General features: G+C 40.7%; 2 protein-coding genes across 3 annotated transcripts in view; one reads left to right on the top strand and one right to left on the bottom strand.

Moving 5' to 3' along the window:
* Positions 1–6,852, top strand: part of eya3 (EYA transcriptional coactivator and phosphatase 3) — a 30,807-nt gene extending 23,955 nt beyond the window's left edge. For both annotated transcript variants that reach the window (XM_079654305.1, XM_079654306.1), the window contains exon 19: positions 526–6,852. In XM_079654305.1, the coding sequence (XP_079510431.1) occupies positions 526–606 (81 nt within the window). In that variant the 3' untranslated portion in view covers positions 607–6,852. The remainder of the gene's footprint in view (positions 1–525) is intronic.
* On the bottom strand, positions 6,841–14,900 carry LOC307021832 (XK-related protein 8-like). The gene is made up of 3 exons (XM_079654307.1): positions 13,156–14,900; positions 11,642–11,832; positions 6,841–8,710 (listed from the first exon to the last, which is right to left on the bottom strand). Exons 1-3 carry the CDS (start codon positions 13,473–13,475, stop codon positions 7,917–7,919), a joined length of 1,305 nt encoding a protein of 434 aa, XP_079510433.1. The 5' UTR covers positions 13,476–14,900; the 3' UTR covers positions 6,841–7,916.
* Positions 14,901–18,879: the final 3,979 nt, after the last annotated feature.

Raw genomic sequence — 18,879 nt, 5'->3', positions numbered from 1 at the left:
GCCTGCCTTCTTTTGTTTTTGTCGTTTGCCCCGAAAGTTTAGCAAATACAAGTACAGTCGCTGCAAGTCTAGCTTTTTGTGTTAAGAAAGAGTGGGATAGATTATATATTTTCTGAGATAAACATGCACACAATGGAAATTATTTCAAATTTGCTACAAACTTAAAAACTCGAGATATTAACTGACTATGTTTCGTTATTGTCCCTAACTCAATAAATCACAGGCAATTATAGGATAAAGTCATAACATTTTGGACATACATGGGTATACACTGTTACTTTACTGGCAAAATTACAGTTTTAAGTCTGGTTTTGTTTCTTTATGTGAAACCTTAAATGCTGCTTTCTTGACCGGGAGAGATTATGGTTCACAATGGGAATATTTCTAGTGAAATAAATAGACCTAAAATCCAGTCTGAATATCACGGCAGACTAACAGCTAGTCTTCTGACCATAATGTACTACTAAGTGTTTGTTTCTGACACTTTTTTAAATTCTTTGTTTGTACTCGTCTCCCTGTCTGCAGCACAACATGCCTTTCTGGCGGATCTCCAATCACGGAGACCTCGTGTCCCTGCACCAAGCGCTGGAGCTGGATTTCTTGTAAAGGAGGCAGCGTGTCAATGTCGCACACTAAAAGGGAAAATATAGTTGTCATCCTGTCGGTCTGTGGAGTGACATTACGTGAGAAAACCCTCCACAAACTCTAATTAGAAGCTCTGCCCTGACTGGATGACTCACTGTGTGATGTGTGATGGTAACGTACTGAGGCGGACTTTGGGTCGGAGCAGACAGTGAGACAGACAGGATGCTGAGTTAAGGTTCCTCAGGCCCAGCACTCCCTCCTCTATGGCAGCTAACCTCACCACGGCTGAAACTGGCACTGATCTGGACACAGAAGGGAAGACATCAATTTTTTTCCCCTCCTTTGGTCACATCTACTTTTTAGGTATCAACATTTTTAATTTCCTTAAAAAACCAAAAGGCCATTTTTGTTTATTGGCGTTCTCTTATGTTGTTGTAGCTTTTTTATTTAGTCTCTGTGTTACTAAGAATGATATCAAAGAAGTAAAAAAAAAAAATCTCTTTTGAGTTATTTTGCACTCATTCAAAGACTTGAAATCATAATTTTGCAGAAGTTACTGGCAGTATCAAATAATCCCAACAACCAAAATCTCAGGTGGCCATTCAGTTATTTAAAATGAGGAATTAGATGAGGTTAAAAAAATGTATCTTGATTATGACCTCCCCTCCTGACCCGACCCAACAACACCAAACCACCAGTCAGATGTCCGGCTTCTTCACACTGTTGCCACACAGACGTGTGGTTCTTCTTTTTACACACAGTGTGTGTGACCTGAGGGCAGTGAGCATGCTGGGAATCAAGAGACGCTGGTCACACTGACAAAGCTGAATGTGCCTCTTCGTAAAACTCAGCAATATAATGGTAAAGGGAAGTTAAAAGAACAAGATCCTCCAAACAAATGTAAAAAAACCACACATTTATTTCAGCAAGGACTCTGTAGCCATTAGACGAGAATCATATTTCCCCAGTAGTAGTAGTCATCACAGTATTGGTAAGAAAATGCACGGGTTCTTGAGCATAACAATTAAATTGTGGATACAAATATAATTCAATTGATTAGTTGAAAGAAAATGACGTACGTGGTGATAGGTGAGGTCATCAACTCCACCCAAAACGTATTTAAAATGTTCTATAGGAGTTGACTCCTTTTCCTTTAGGCATTGCATTTGAAGTGCAAAATTACCAAAATTGACTCTTTGGGTATTCTTAATTTTGTCTGGTGGCTAGAAGCAATATACTAATCGTCTACTTAACATAAGTATAAGCCGCTCTAATCTACAAATTTGGTTGATTAAATGGAAGAATTACATTTTTCTTTTATAGGTTAAGACTTTTTAAACTCTATAAACCATTGAAAAACCTATTAATTATATGAAAAATGCTTTGAAAGAAAGTTAGTTACAGGTCTGTTATCTGATTTTATACTATTACTTGTATATATATATAAAGCTGGTTGTTGGTGTTCCTCAGGGAACCGTCCTGGGTATCCTTGCAATCCTATTAGGGGTCTAACTTCTGTCAAATACGTTTTAAACAGTGTTTGGTTAAAAATGGCACAATACGTATTAGATTTTAAATAATGGGATGACCTGGAGATTGGACAGCTTAATCAGGATAGTGTGACTTTTAACGAACACTCTAAATCATGTTTTCTGTACAGTGAGCATTTTGAAGTCGAGGCAGGGAATTTCGGGGGGGATCTCCCCCATGGATGGATTACAGATCTGTGCAAAGAGGCCTGTTTGAAGTTAACATTCACCGAGCTCAGGTAACACTGTGTCCTGTTTTGTTTTGCTCCTGATCCCTATCAGTCGTTTACCTTCAGAGCAAGACTGATCTGTCGGCTTATTAGATATAGCCATATCTTCACTGATAAGTAACAAGAAATCATTGCGCAAAAATATTATTAAGAATATGTTTCCAGCCAAGAACTGTTCAGGATGTATCTTGAACATATCTTTATCAAGTTTGCATATAATGGAAATACATCTGCATTTTCTTTTGCCTACTCTGTCAATTTGGTGCAAAGCGAAAGTTTGCCACATACAGTGGGGCAAAAAAGTATTTAGTCAGCCACCAATTGTGCAAGTTCTCTCACTTAAAAAGATGAGAAGCCTGTCATTTTTATCCTAGGTATACCTCAACTATGAGAGACAAAATGAGGAAAAAAAAATCCAGAAAATCACATTGTCTGATTTTTAAAGACTTTATTTGCAAATCATGGTGGAAAATAAGTATTTGGTCAATAACAAAAGTTAATCTCAATACTTTGTTATATACCCTTTGTTGGCAATGACAGAGGTCAAACGTTTTCTGTAAGTCTTCACAAGGTTTTCACACACTGTTGATGGTATTTTGGCCCATTCCTCCATGCAGATCTCCTCTAGAGCAGCGATGTTTTGGGGCTGTCGCTGGGCAACACGGACTTTCAACTCCCTCCAAAGATTTTCTATGGGGTTGAGATCTGGAGACTGGCTAGGCCACTCCAGGACCTTGAAATGCTTCTTACGAAGCCACTCCTTCGTTGCCCGGGCGGTGTGTTTGGGATCATTGTCATGCTGAAAGACCCAGCCACGTTTCATCTTCAATGCCCTTGCTGATGGAAGGAGGTTGTCACTCAAAATCTCACGATACATGGCCCCATTCATTCTTTCCTTTACACGGATGATTCGTCCTGGTCCCTTTGCAGAAAAACAGCCCCAAAGCATGATGTTTCCACCCCCATGTTTCACAGTAGGTATGGTGTTCTTTGGATGCAACTCAGCATTCTTTCTCCTCCAAACACGTCTAGTTGAGTTTTTACCAAAAAGTTCTTTTTTGGTTTCATCTGACCATATGACATTCTCCCAATCCTCTTCTGGATCATCTAAATGCTCTCTAGCAAACTTCAGACGGGCCTGGACATGTACTGGCTTAAGCAGGGGGACAAGTCTGGCACTGCAGGATTTGAGTCCCTGGCGGTGTAGTGTGTTACTGATGGTAGCCTTTGTTACTTTGGTCCCAGCTCTCTGCAGGTCATTGACTAGGTCCCCTCGTGTGGTTCTCGGATTTTTGCTCACCGTTCTTGTGATCATTTTGACCCCACGGGGTGAGATCTTGCGTGGAGCCCCAGATCGAGGGAGATTATCAGTGGTCTTGTATGTCTTCCATTTTCTAATAATTGCTCCCACAGTTGATTTCTTCACACCAAGCTGTTTACCTATTGCAGATTCAGTCTTCCCAGCCTGGTGCAGGTCTACAATTTTGTTTCTGGTGTCCTTTGACAGCTCTTTGGTCTTGGCCATAGTGGAGTTTGGAGTGTGACTGTTTGAGGTTGTGGACAGGTGTCTTTTATACTGATAACGAGTTCAAACAGGTGCCATTAATACAGTTAACAAGTGGAGGACAGAGGAGGCTCTTAAAGAAGAAGTTACAGGTCTGTGAGAGCCAGAATTCTTGTTTGTTTGTAGGTGACCAAATACTTATTTTCCACCAGAATTTGCAAATAAATTCTTTAGAAATCAGACAATGTGATTTTCTGGATTTTTTTTTTTTCTCATTTTGTCTCTCATAGTTGAGGTATACCTAGGATGAAAATTACAGGCCTCTCATCTTTTTAAGTGGGAGAACTTGCAAAATTGGTGGCTGACTAAATACTTTTTTGCCCCACTGTATATGTGGATGTCCAATCAGTTTCAACAGGAGAGGTACATTCTTCAGTGCATGCTATATTGACTGTAAAAGCTGAGGTTACCTTCTCACAGGCTTTAGTCAGCCAATCACTGAAAAATGTGTCCTAATCTATAACCTCATCTGCACTCATATTTTGTGATGTCATTTTCGGCAGAACTAGTTTGCGTACAAGCCAAATTACATGGAAGTTCTTTGTTATGCCACCGTGACAGGAATCATCACGTTTCCGGATTTTCCTTCCGTGTATCTTTCCCACTGAGTCTTGTGAAATGTTCACCAAAGCTTTTAGGGAATTTCTTCAAATTTGGCAGAAAGATAAACTGGGACTCAAGCATTAACTGGTTATAATGTGGGGGTCAGCTTCACTGTGAACACACAACACATGTTGACTATAACCCGAGATTCAGTTACACAATTTGATTCAACAGGTTTAGCAAGTAATGGAATGTCATCTCGAGCAAACTGTCTGACTAACCCTAAGGGGAAATGTAAGCTGAAAGTATTCTCGGAACTTATTTCTATAAATCGCTTTCAAAGGAACTTAATTTGCCTGCCCATACTGTTCAGGATGTGGGTGTAGATCTGCAGAAGCAGGAAGCGCTAGACAAAAGGTCTCGTCTCCAACATGTAGTAAACTGAAATTCAGCTGCGGTTTTTAAACCGACAGCAGCACTGAGATAATCTGTCCGCTTTCTCAGTCTCTGACTCGGATAACGCATTAAGGAGGGTAATAATAACTAAAGACGTTTCATTTGAAACCGCCTTCTCCTCCAAGTAAAGCATCTCACCCCATGAAGAGAGCAGGATACATAAAGCTGGAAAACCATTTGGGAAAAACGAGGGAAAAAATGACGTGTTAGCCAGTAGAATACAATTTTATTAATTTGTCATCAGATTCTTTGTTGCAATTCAATGTCGAAATGATAATATACCAAAACATGTAACTTGCATAATTCTGTTTCCCAGTTTTGCAAGCATTCATTGTATTAGATAGTTAAAAACTATAGCTGCAAAAAATGATTATTGTCATTATTGAAAATGGTGCAGATTATTTTCTTTTGTACTTGATAACTCAACAACTTGTCAATAGAAAAAAAAGAATCGGCATCTATTTTGAACATCATTTTTGGTTAGAATTGTGCAATTAGCTGGTTCCTGCTTTGCAAATTAAAATATTTGATGTTTTTCTTTGACTCATATGATTTTAAAGTAAACATATTTTGCATTTGTTATATTAATCCTTCATATTTCAAAAGCCCAAACATATTTCAAATAAAAGAGGAATAAGAAAAATTGCAAATGTTCACAGCAACCCAAGTGAATTCAGAATGACAAAGTGAATTGTGGTACTTCTGCTTTAAGAAATGACTGATTGTCAGAAGAGTTAGCAAAGGGATCATTCATTCACGCATCTGTCCATTGAGATTTTTAGTTGTCAGACATCTGAGAACCACAGAATCACTTGTACAGCTTTAGTTTTCATTCACAACCTCTGGAAGGCGCATTGTAACACACGGTGGTGACAGTGCAATACATTTTACTTTGCTCATTAACCGTATTTAAGGGATTCTCATGTTGTGGAAAACCCAGAGGATCCGTATGAGATTACGACTGAACAATTCTGAGCCTGAAGAAGATTTCTTATTTACTGTCATGCAGCTTGACTGTTAAGAATGTGTATTTTTGTCTGTCTTGTGTTTCTGTGTGTGTATGTATATTGTGCCTTTATCCATCATCTGTATGCATAATCTCAAAGTGGAATATGTAAGTTTTTTGTTTGATACATTTATCACTGCATTGTTCTATTATCTAAAGTGTTATCTTACTTATTTGTCCTTTCTGCACTGTATTTGAAAGTCGTCTTTCTAGAAAACTATAATATCAATGTTTGGGAGGAAAGGTTTATGTCCGTCGCTCATTGTTTAAGTGAAGGGCTAAAATGGTTTCTTGGCTTGCTGTAAATTCCAGAAATGTTTCCAGGAAAATCAATCTCAACTGAATCTGTTGTTCTTATGTTTTCACTCCACGTTCTGCTTTCTTTTTGAATTATGCTTCCTTTTAAAAAGGTGATTCATTTATTTTATTGCGGTGATACCCACCACCATAGCTTAGAGACAATCATCTATAGAACATGGCATTTTTTGATGCAGATAACTAAAGTGAAAATATTTGTTCTCAGTCTTGACACAAACACTAAGAACCCATACACATTTGTATTTTTCAGCTCATTGTGTTTTCTGTTTATTTCTATAATCTGTCTGCATGTCATGTCTATTTTGAAGTATACCATGACCATGTATTGTTCTGTATCCTCTCTTTCTTTTCGATGCCAAATGCTGTTATTATTTGTAATCGTGTGTTTTGTGTTTCCGACATGTATTTCATCTCATCTTCGAGGACTTGTGAGGTCACATGGGGTTATGTAAAGAGCCTGACTGTGATCCTGAAAACTGATCATAATAATCGATGCTAAATGAATTACCATAATCACTATTTCCCCCACATTAGGTGTTTGGGACCTCGACACAGTGCTGTATGGTTTTCCTGTGTTCACTCAATACAATGTAAATAAACTTTAAACAGTTTCGATCACAAGTTTGTTTATTTTTACATATATAATATGCAATTACATTTGTACATACTATATGTAAATGTACTAACTACAGAAGACAGTGCTGCTGCAATGAGAGATAATTACTGAAAGGCATAATTAAATAACAGTAGAAAAAGTGCTGACTAAAAATGATCAAGAATATTGTATGATTGTCAAAGCTCTAGTCTATACTTTAAACAATTTTCAATCTTTCTGCACCAGTTGTACTATTTAAATGCTTTTCTATTATCTTGAGTTTCATCAGCGCATGTTGCAGTTTTAATTTACAATGCAATGGTTTGTTTAAGAGCTTAATAAATCTTAGTAGGGCGATGTGGTCTCCCCTCCAGAGGGAGTTTCTCTCCCAAACTCTCTCTCTCCCCTCCCCATTGTGAAACGCCTCCATTGGACTCCTTTGTTTACTTCTGTAACATAATGTGATCACTATGTAACACTCGCAATTCTATTGGATAGCGCTCCAACACATTGTACGTGATAGCCTAAGAGGCGGGACATCTCTAGCAGTTGACCAATCACAACAGAGCCAGCAAGCTAACCAATCAGAGCAGACAGTGCTCTGGTTTCAGACAGAGTATGAAAAGAGGTGCTGCAGAGCTTTTTCAACATTTAAGCATGGTACATTTCACAGTAGAGGCACAAAATAGTCATATGAACCTGCAAATGAACACAATAGGATCTCTTTAAAGTTGAGCCACCTTCCATACAGTCACTTAAATAGGGGAATGCTTTTTTGCACAAAGAGGAAACACATGGAACTAGTAATAACTAGAAATGCACTCAGAGGGCACAGGCATCTCAAAATGTAATAAATAAATAAAATAATTTGTGTAATTGCCAATGTGATTTTGATTAGCTTTCAAATATAACGCAGCTTCATGTGCTTTGGTACACAGCAGAATGAGGCTACGTGCTTACAAGCAGCAGTCTAGGTTAAACCCATGAGGTTGAATCTGAGGACAATCAGGAAGCAGGTCCTTCTATCCCTCACAACCCCATGATGGTCAAGTCTGCATGACTCAGTCCGGTGGAGGTCAGGTGATGCAGGTCAGGAGTAGAAGTTCTCAGCCAACTTCCTCATTCTTTTATTGCAACGTTTGATTTCGGTTGCTGGTTTGGCGGGATTGCTGCGACCTTCATCATTTAGATCTCTAAACCTAACGTTGTCCTCTAAATCATCTTTGGACAGATCTACCACATCTTCAGAAGGTATTTCACATATAATTAATCGTTTATCAACCGGGGGCCCTTTAGTGTCATCCCCTTTCAACTCCTCTTTAGACAGGTTTGGATGGTAGCACCGATAATAAATCATTTTTAAAACGAGACCAACGATATAGACTGCAACAACAGTGACCACAGCGATTACAGCATATGGCAGTTGAACTTCAAACAATGGTGGATCCGTGATCATCTTCCAGCACCACAAACTGCAGAGGACGGAAATGTCCACCAGTATGTACCCGTGGTAGACCATAGTCTTGTACCTCGTCCCCCCTTTCAACGCGTTAAACCAGTCGAAATACCAAATAAGGGCCACGGTGGCTCGGTAAAGCCACTCTCCGCAGGGGCTACTCATGAAGTCGGTCTTGGATCGCCAGAGGAAGAAGAACAGAACTAGCCAGGAACACAGGAAGTGGGTGAAGATGAAGCAGGGCAGCACGGAAGCAAAGAGGGCGAGGGCAGTGAGGCGAGAGGAGATGAGGAGCAGGTTCCACAGGAAGTACACCACCGATGAGATCAACTGCTGCTTCTCCTTGTCGGGCAGGAAGGAGCGCATGGAGCGATGGTACATGGTCACACTGAGGGCAATGGCTGACATTGAACCGACCGCCTTCAACACTGTTGGGAAGGAAAGAAGTGCATCATCAGAAATGCTTAAACTGACTGTTAATCAACAGGTCTACTCTGGGTAGAATATGGCTGGTAGGCCCTGTTCTGTCTTTCGCTTTCACAGCAAACAGACCAAAAACAGCTAGCTACAATTGACTATTTTCCTACATGGAAACTTTACCAGGGAGGCGTAGCAAAGAGGAGCAAGAGATGCTAAATGTGTTAGCTGACAGCCATGAGCTGACTGTTCACTGCAGGTGTCCAAAAGGATTGCTGAACTCCATTTACAAAACCACCGCACAGGAAATATGATTTAAAACAGGAAAGCTTGCAGTATACATACATTTAAGTAGCCTGCATCAAATCAAAATCAGGTTTTATTTATATAGCACATTTCTAAAACAATTTTTGGTCGAGCCAAAGTGCTGTACATATAATAATTACCTTACAGTAAGGACACTATACAGTAAATACAACAGCACAATTTGTGCAGAATATCAGTATGAGAAAAGGACACCCTCTGACCTTATACCTTCACATCGTACAAGGAAAAACTTCCGGAGAAACATTACATTAGCATCCAGTTAGCATAACATTAGCTATCTTACTGGATAATTGTATAGTTAGTACGAATGCTGTGCAACTATAGTTCTTCAAATCTTTATATCTTATTATTATTTCAACCAATATTTTTGCCGTCCGACAACTTCAGCCTACTTTCAGCTACAGAAAACATTCAAATGTCAAAAATATTCAGCCTTTTCGGCATATGGTGGGAAACTTTCAACTTTTTCAAAGGTTCAATTATTTTTTTAAATATTCAGCTTTTTAAACTCTTTTTTTAACATTTAACTCAATCGGAGGAACCTTCAAATCCTCTTTTACCTACACCTTGCAACAAATGCTTCTCCTTCTCCACATACTTTCAGCTTTCATTCCAACTTTAAAAAGGATCACAAGACCCTCAGCTATAAAACTTGTTCTTCAGAATGTTCATATCTTTTATACTTTTTGAGATATTTAACTTAGTTTGGAGCTTGCTAAAGAGGCCTTCTTCAGATTTTAACATTAGTGTGTACTCACACTTTACATGTGTGCTAACAGTCCAGCGGTGAAGACATCTACGTGACAGTTTTGAGATTTCTTCAAATGCCGTTGCCATGGCAACACAATGCTCACCATGAAACACGGTTTTCTCATAACTTCAGGGCAAATGCTCCAAACGGCCCAAAACTTCACAGGTTTGGTAACGATGCGTATTATGGGGTGTCATCAAATGCCGTTACCATGGCGACAGATCACTCGCCATCAAGTTAGTTAAAAAGTTTTGCAGTTAAAATATTATGATGCTTTTCAAAGCCTTTTTACTTTATTTTCTTCTCTTATCACACATTCATTCACTACTACGTACATCTGATATTTAACTCCTTCAGCCTACTTTCAGCTAGATAAACCATTCAACTATTACATTATTCAGCTATTTCAGAACATTGAGGCTATACATTTATTTGTTTATACCTTTTTTAAACCTTCTTTTAAATATTAAGCTTCTACACTATTTTTCCCACTCTTCCAGTTTAACATTTCAATTTCAAGTTTTCAACAAAGTCATTGCAATGCATTTGAGCAGTAACAATTTTGATTCAAATCATTTCACTTTTCTGCATTTCTCCGCTAAGTTCAGCAACACACTTACTTGGTTTTTGTAGCTAAAAGCAGCTACAGAGACCATTCAGCTAATAAAATATTCAGCTTTTTCTGCATTTTCAGTTAAATTCAGCAACAAATATACACAGTTTACAGCATTCGCACGCATTTTCAGCAGGAAATGCATTTTCTAGTTGTTATTGAGTCTCTAGATCAAAATGTCCAGTGTGGTTAACTTGACATGGGCCTTCGTCGATTTAAAGGTGGCACTAACTCCTAAAACCTCCTAAACTCTTAATAAAATGTGGCAACTTCAGTAACATTGATCGGTCAATTCTTCTTTTAATACAAAAGAACAGATGTCTTTAGTTCCCTTTTATTTGGTAGATGTACGCTCCTCTGCCTCTGTGAAGACCTTCTCTCTGTTCGAGTGTACTTTATATATTATGATTAGAAAACAGTCAAAGTGTTTTTGGTAGATGCCTGAAAGATCTGTGGTTAACTCAAGCTTAACAGATTTTGACGTTTTGTTCTACGGAATAAAAAACGTCAGAAAATACCAAACTTGTGAATGTCTAAAGCTTCTATGTGTCATAAAAATGGTGGTTGCAAACAAGTTACTAAATTAGACTACTCAACATCATCATGCCAACATTAGCTGTCTTTAGCTTAGTGCTGGCGATGCGCAGCCATGCTACGATGTAGTTTGTTTATAACCTAATGTTAGCTTTTTACTTCTGGTGATTGCATTTACAGTTTGAAAAGTATAAAAGTGATGTTGATATGTAGAGATTATCCTGCTGAACAATACGTGAAAATATCACAAACAGATCTTATTTTCTTAAAAATTCCAAAATTCAAGGGGAAAATTCCAGTGCTCTTCATCATGGGACCCTTGCGATGCTATCTTGCAATACTAACTTCCAGGTGGTCCTACAAATATACATCATCACTGCACCACTCTATACTGTATGTGTAATGAAAAACAGTTGATTTAATTCAAATCCTCCATTTCCATTACAATCATATTTTGTAAGCAGGAAAGATATTTTGTATGTAAAATATGAATCTGAATTATAGCTGTATAGTGTCAAAGTGTACATGTTTCTCAAAAATGTAGTTGATAAGAAAGGAATTGTTAATTTAGGTGAAAAACATTGTTCTTAGTTATGTTCCACCACTGAATTTGGTTCAACTGACCCTTTGAAGAGAGGAGGTTTTCAGTATGGAGTGTCAAAATATTAAATACATTTGCATTTTTACTTCATAAACCTTGAGCCTAACACTGGGCACCTGTGATGGGGTCGAGTTGCCCTTGCTGCATTATGATGGTGATCATGAGGACGAGTTGAGGCGCACTCTCTGAAAACGTCTCTATGAGCCGCAGCATGCTCAGGTCATGGATCATGTACACTGCGAAGCCCTCTGAATCGTTGACCTGTGAGTATGCACTGCATAAAGACATCTCCACCACACCTGCATGCCTGAGAAGATAAGAGTGTGGGATTTAGAATACAGTTTTAAACCATTGTTCTGACAACATGTTAAACTCAATTACCGGTTATATTTCAGATTTCAAAACTGCATTTAGTGTCTCTACTCTGACATGTCTCCATGCTTTAATGTTCAGAAAGCTCTATTTATATCATACTGCCTGTGTTACAGCACCTATTTTCACCCTCTGTCTGAAACCAGAGCTTAGTCTCTGTTTTGATTGGTTAACCGCTTAGAGATGTTCCTTCCTCTGGCCTATCATGTGCAATGTGTTGGATATCTAGCCAATAGAAGTGAGTTTTACATAGTGATGTCACTATGTTACAGAAGTAAGCAAGGACTAAAATCTAAAATTGAGGCGTTCAGGCAGGGGGGAGTGTGTGGGAGAGAAACTCCGTCTGGGGGGAACGCAGGGATTGTATCCTTTGCAGACCATTTACATGCACTAAAACCTACATAACACACTACAGGAAATGGAAACCCCGAAAAGCATAATAGGGCCTCTTCAAGAACACCTTAAAGTTGTTCTTAAAAGTAGTACTCTTTTAAGACAATACTTTTGACTTCTTTGTTGATGTTTGGAACAAGGTGTTCCAAAATAAAAGAGCACTTTGTTGCAATTTTTTAACAAAGTGCTCTAAACAAAGTGCTGTATTAGCTACTATACTGTACACAAGGACACCAGAATTACTCATGTTTGTAATATTCCATGAGCAATATTCAGAGGTAATAAAGCAATGTTATTGATTGAGTAAATCATAGCAGGAGAATACTTGATTCTCCAAATATGTCCTTCTGTGTGCATATAATTAACACATTGTTCACACCACCCTAGGTAGGAAGTGGTTTAAAGTGCAGTACTGTTGTTCCGATCAAGTATATAACCAGCACTGCATTTCCTGGAAGTGGAATCTTTACCAATGAATAGGCGAGGTTGGAGATGTCAGTTAGAGATATTCAAACAGAAACCACTACCTTCCCAGTCTTCAGAGTCTTTTATAATACCAGACTGTAGGAATACTCAAATTTCAAGTAAAAGTACTGCATCAAGAATGGTACTCAAGTAGACCAATTTAAGTACAATAAGGAAAATATACATAAAGTATCAGGAGTAAAAGTACCCAATGCAGTAAAAACTAAAATAATATGTTGTATATTTAAAGCAAAAGCAGCAAATATTCACATGTAAGAAGCTGGAACTGTGAAATATTTTTGAAAAAAAACTTCCTTACAGACACTTACAGCAAAAGAAGCAAATAGAACTGAGGCAATTTAAAACACACACCAGTAAATGTATACAAGTGTTACACAACCTGAAGTAGATTCCCAGCTGGAGTACATGGAGTAGTTTGAGGTGGCTGCGGCTCAGGTACTTCTCCACCTTTGTCTGGTTCATGGACTTCTCCTCCTGATCCCTCTCAGATTCCTCGTACCTGTACCACAGCCAGCTAAACGCCTGGACCAGCAGGGAGGAGCCCACCAGCAGCAGGATCAGGAGGAAGAGGCTCCCATAAGACTTTTCCTGGTAGAAATTCACCACGGCCAATACATCCAGCACTATGTCCACCACTAAGAACACCAGGCCCAAAAACATGAGGAAGATGTCCAGGGGGGAGAACTTGAACTTACCCATAGTGTCTCAAAACTAAAGATCAAAAAACTAGAGCGGCTGCATACTTTAGGACAGCTGTTTGACAACTGAAAGTAAAGAGCAAAGGTTCAATGTTCAAACGCCCTGTGACCCCTCCCACAGGACAAGCCCTCCTCGGATTACATAATACCATTTTAAAGGCATACTGTAAAGTTGGGCGGGTAGAAGGGGTATCATGCACCCCGCTGAAATATACTTCTAATCAGCTTTTCTAGATTGGAAAAATTGTGTAGAAAACGATTAGCTATGTTAAAAAGTTGACAAATTGTCCCACGTATATATTTTTCCCAAATTAGTGTTTATTTACCCTAAATATCGAGTTTAACTCTTTTTACACCTTTCACTATATCTCAGCCATTATTGCAGATAACTGAACAAATAAGGTATCCAGATCCATGTTTTGAGGGTCAAGGAACACAATAAAACTATTCTTAAAGTGATCACATGTGTCTGTGGCATGCTATTATGCTAATTAGTGCCGCCATTACAAGAAAATAGCATTTTATTCTTGTACCAAGAAGGGTGTATTTTGCACAGACACAGAAATATTCTTATAATCAGTATTTCCTAAATGGAAAAAGTATGTAGAAAATGATGAGCTATATTAAAATGTTGTCTGGATGTCCCACATGTATTTTTTATGCAAATTAGTATCACCATTACCAAAAACGGAATTTTCACAATTTTTTCACTCTATCTCAGTGTTACGTTCCCTCCAAGTCTAGGGGTACCAAGGGGAGTAACAAAACACAAGGATGACCAAGCACGACAAAAAAAGAGAAAACCGATCTCTGAAGTAACGAGCAGGTCGTTTAAAGGTGGGGTAGGTAAGTTTCAGAAACCGGCTCGAGATACACTTTTTGTTATATTCCATGGAATGCTCTTAACATCCCGATGTGCTTTGACACGCACAAATGTATCTCGTGCCGTCATTGGGCGTGTGCAGCAGTACTTCAATGACTCGCCAGCAACAGGCGGCCACTTTCACCATGGCAGAGTTGGGTTCAACATCGTCTACTGGTCGCAAAAGAAAAAATGTAACGGAGCAAATTAAGAACAAAGAGAAAGTGGAAACTAGTAGAAGTCAAACCAGAGTCAATATCGGAGTTGCTTTGGCTGTGTAGTATTGCTAACCTATAGCTGTGTTTAGCTTTTCCTGATATGTAACGTTACTGCAGCCTGCTCTCGCGGAGGAGGTGCTCTGTAAGGAAGTCTGAAGGAAGGGGCGGATTCTTTTTGGCTGTGTACTTTCAAATTTTAGTGCACTCGAGCCGGTTTCTGAAACTTAACAGGAACACAGGCTCACCAGCCAACTTACACAGAACACTAAATAATTGATATCTCTAGGAGCACATCTCCTATCAATCGGCAAGACACAGTTTGGTACACAGGCAGCCAGAGGAGGAAAAAGGAGGCCTCACTACAGTCTTCCCCCGGTCCTATATGGAGGCCCTGATTGGGAATTAGGAGCACCTGGGGAGAGGCTGCACCTGGGGACAATCAGGCTGCACCTGGGGAATCAGAGGGAGAGAGAGAAAGACACACACACACCTACACAAACACTATGGCACGTAACACACCCACCCACCCACCCCATAAAACCAAACAAGTGTTTGGCCACAGTTACCAAAACACACATTAGATCACAAGCCTACTTTTGAATGCTTGGAAGCTGCCACCTGCTGCTTTCGCAACACCGTGACCTGCTGCTGGTCCTCCACCTTTCCTGACAGAGAGACAAAGGCAGTAGAGATGAACGGTTTCAATAACTCATCAGGCCCTTTGTTAACAGTGGCCCGTCCACTAGGACACACTGCTGTAACCAATCCTACCCCTTCTGGGTGCTTGCCATCCACTGTCTGCTTTCTCTTCCAAGCTGCACAGTCTGCTATCCCATGACCTGGGTCACGACAAAAAAAACAAGCTCTGTCTAGCCTGGGAGCCAACACTGGAACACTGGCACAGGGAACATAATTGTCAGGAGCTCTGCGATAAGTGTCCCGCTGAAAAAAAACGGTCTTGTGTATCAGTGCAAACTCGTCTGCCAGAGTGGCAGCCTGCTGAAGGGTAGTTACTTTCTGCTCGTTCAGATAGACTACCGTACGCTCCGGTACACAGTTTTTAAACTCCTCCAACATCACCAGCTCACACACTGAAGTAATGTCATCAGCTTTACAAGCTCTACACCACCTGTCAAAGAGGACTTTCTTCTCCCTCGCGAAGTCCACATACGTTTGGCCAGGAGTTTTCTCCAGGCCTCGAAAACGCTGCCTGTAGGCCTCAGGCACCAGCTCATATGCCCTGAGAACCGCACCTTTAACATTCTCATACACCAAACTGTCCTTGACAGAAAGAGAAGAGCAGGCCTCCTGAGCCTTGCCGACTAGCTTGCACTGTACAAGTATGGCCCACACATCTTCTGGCCAGCGCAGAGCAGCAGCAATGCGCTCAAATGCACCAAAATAGGTTTCCACTTCTGATTCAAGAAACATAGGGACCAAAGAAATATGTTTAGTCACGTCGAAGGAGGCAGCAGGACCAGAGTGTTTAACAGCAGGATCACCCACCCCAGCTGCCTGGAGCTCTAGAGTCTAGTTGACGCATCCGGACAACAGTGTCTGCCTCCAACTTCCTGATCTCCAGCTCCCTCCTGAGCTGAAAATCCCTATCACCCTCCTCCCTCTCACACTGTAGACGAGCCATACTCACTTTTACCCTGGCATCTAATTTAGACCCCGTAGGTGAGGATCCTGCTGAAAACGAGTCAAACTGAGGTATGGTGAAAAGTTTTGCCTGTTCCGTAGCACTCTGAACACCAGGAGTAACACCAATGCGGACTCCACCATGAGATACTGCTGCTACAGCCCCGGCCACCGTGCCAGGAGATTCCACTAAAGTAGGCAGACTCAAAACCCCCTGTTCAACTAGTGCAGTTAGCAAAGTGGCCTTGAGTTCACTTTTAACAAGAGCAGAGGCGACAGAAAGCGATAATGGTCAGCAACTAACCGCAAATCAACCTTCCTGCACCCGTCTAGCTGACCCACAGTAGGACTGACGACAAACTGCTCCGAAACAAAAACCATCCTTAGCAACGGCTACTTACAATTTTTTTTTTTTACAAACTTCCCCAGATCCTACCTACCAAACTTACCTAACTATCTTCTGGAGCGTGCCGGGCTCGAGGCGACTTTAAAGGCAAACATCAGCGGCCGAAACCCTGAAATTCCTGCCCCCAACAGGGAATAAATCCCCACCCAGGATTACCCCGAAAATAAAAAAGGAAAAATAAAAAATGAGTGCCTGAAGGAAGGACTGATTCAGCCCAGCTAGACACTCCCCTATCTAAACTGAGGAAGCTTTTAAACCAAAATGTTTTTTTTGTTTTGTTTCTTTTTTCCAATTTTAAACAGCCAATGCTACCAAACACAATATCAACGCTAAACCGCAAACAGATACTCACTCTTTGTCTCAAATTATCCCGGACGAGTCCCCATTTGTTACATTCCCTCCAAGTCTAGGGTTACCAAGGGGAGTAACAAAACACAAGGATGACCAAGCACGACAAAAAGAGAGAAAACCGATCTCTGAAGTAACGAGCAGGTCGTTTAATGACAAGACAGGAACACAGGCTCACCAGCCAACTTGCACAGAACACTAAATAATTGATATCTCCAAGAGCACATCTCCTATCAATCGGCAAGACACAGTTTGGTACACAGGCAGCCAGAGGAGGAAAAAGGAGACCTCACTGCAGTCTTCCCCCGGTCCTATATGGAGGCCCTGATTGGGAATTAGGAGCACCTGGGGAGAGGCTGCACCTGGGGACAATCAGGCTGCACCTGGGGAATCAGAGGGAGAGAGAGAAAGACACACACACACCTACACAAACACTACGGCACGTAACACTCAGCCAATATTGCAGATAAATGAACAAATAATGTGTCTATACCCATGTTTTGATGGTCAAAGATCACAATAAAACTATTCCCAAAGTGATCACATGTATCTGTGGCATGCTATGCCAATTAAGAGACGCCAATATTGCAGTACAGTAAGTGAACACATAAGGTGTCTAGACAGATGCTGTGTATTCAACCAATATTTGTTTTGTACTAGCCTACAGCAAGGGTCAAACATCATAATATAAGTATTGATGTGACTACTCTTTCCCATTCCAGATAAGCAGTCAATATTTGGCTCTCCACTATCTGATTAATACTCAATCATCATTTTCAATGCTATCATCAGAGTCAAATTCCTCTTCCTCCTCGTCTTCCTGTTCACGCTCTGTCGTGTCCAGGAGATCAACCAGGGAGGTTGGCAGGACAGGACCACAGGACCACACCGGTCTCGACACTCCATCAGTCTTCATCCATCCCTGCTCCTCATCATAGGGATTTGGTTTTTCCAAAATTGATTCATCAGCTCGCTTTTACAGGGTGACGCGATGGTTCACACGTTGGACGTGCAGCTTCAGAGCATCATAGCATGGAGGAAGGCGAGCAAGGTCAACCTTAGACTTGGCAGTGAGTTTATCATCCTGCCCCACCATTTTGCGCAGGAACTTGGCACGGACTACGTCCACTGAAGACTCACGACTCTCTCCATATATCAGACAGGTGAATTGCGCCAACTGCTTCAGCACCTCAGGCTGGACATTCCAGTTGTCACTGAGCTGACTGAACGTCCTGTGAAACTTCGGGTTCTTCTCTAGCTTTTTCAAGGGCCCCACCTTCCCCTTCCCTTTGAAGGCACTGGTGCAGTCTTCTCCGCTGAACACATGGAATCCAAGAAGTGTGGCACAGTAGTCTTCTCCCAGGGATTCTGCGAGCTCAGAGAGGTTGAGAAGTTGTCTATGTTTCCCTAGCCCCGTATCCAGGTATATAGTCAGCCTGATGCCATGAGCGTGGTAAAGAAAAATCACAAAGATATCTGTGTCAGGTGTTCAGACTACAGCATTCTTGTACCCAAGGGCAGCAGCATGATGAAGGTAGAGTACCACCCTTGTATCAGTCTCTTCCTGGTTGCTGTAGATTGTTGAGAGCTCACGTACCTCAACCTGATACACAATGGGACATTGCACTTTGATCAACAATGACAGAGACTAGACACACATCACAGATAATCACTTAGAGTATAATTTAACCATCAATCACTTTTAATATGGGCTTTCAATTTACCTTGCCATTTGAGGAGAGAAGTTGATGGGCTCTCCCTTCCACGATCAGCACTGCCATTTCTGTTCTCTCCAGCCTTGAAGCTGCCTGTTGATCACTCCAGACTCGCAGCAGGAGCTGGCAGAGTTGCTTTTTGTTGTCATTATTTGTGAGAAACATCTTGAAGTCATATGGCTTCCTGGTTGCTGGTCCAGCCAAAATGATCTTCT

The sequence above is a fragment of the Notothenia rossii genome (genome assembly GCF_949606895.1).
Source record: "Notothenia rossii genome assembly, chromosome: 10".
Lineage (NCBI taxonomy): Eukaryota > Metazoa > Chordata > Actinopteri > Perciformes > Nototheniidae > Notothenia > Notothenia rossii.
The sequence above is the reverse complement of the archived record's forward strand: the minus strand, read 5'-3'. Positions and strand labels throughout refer to the sequence as shown.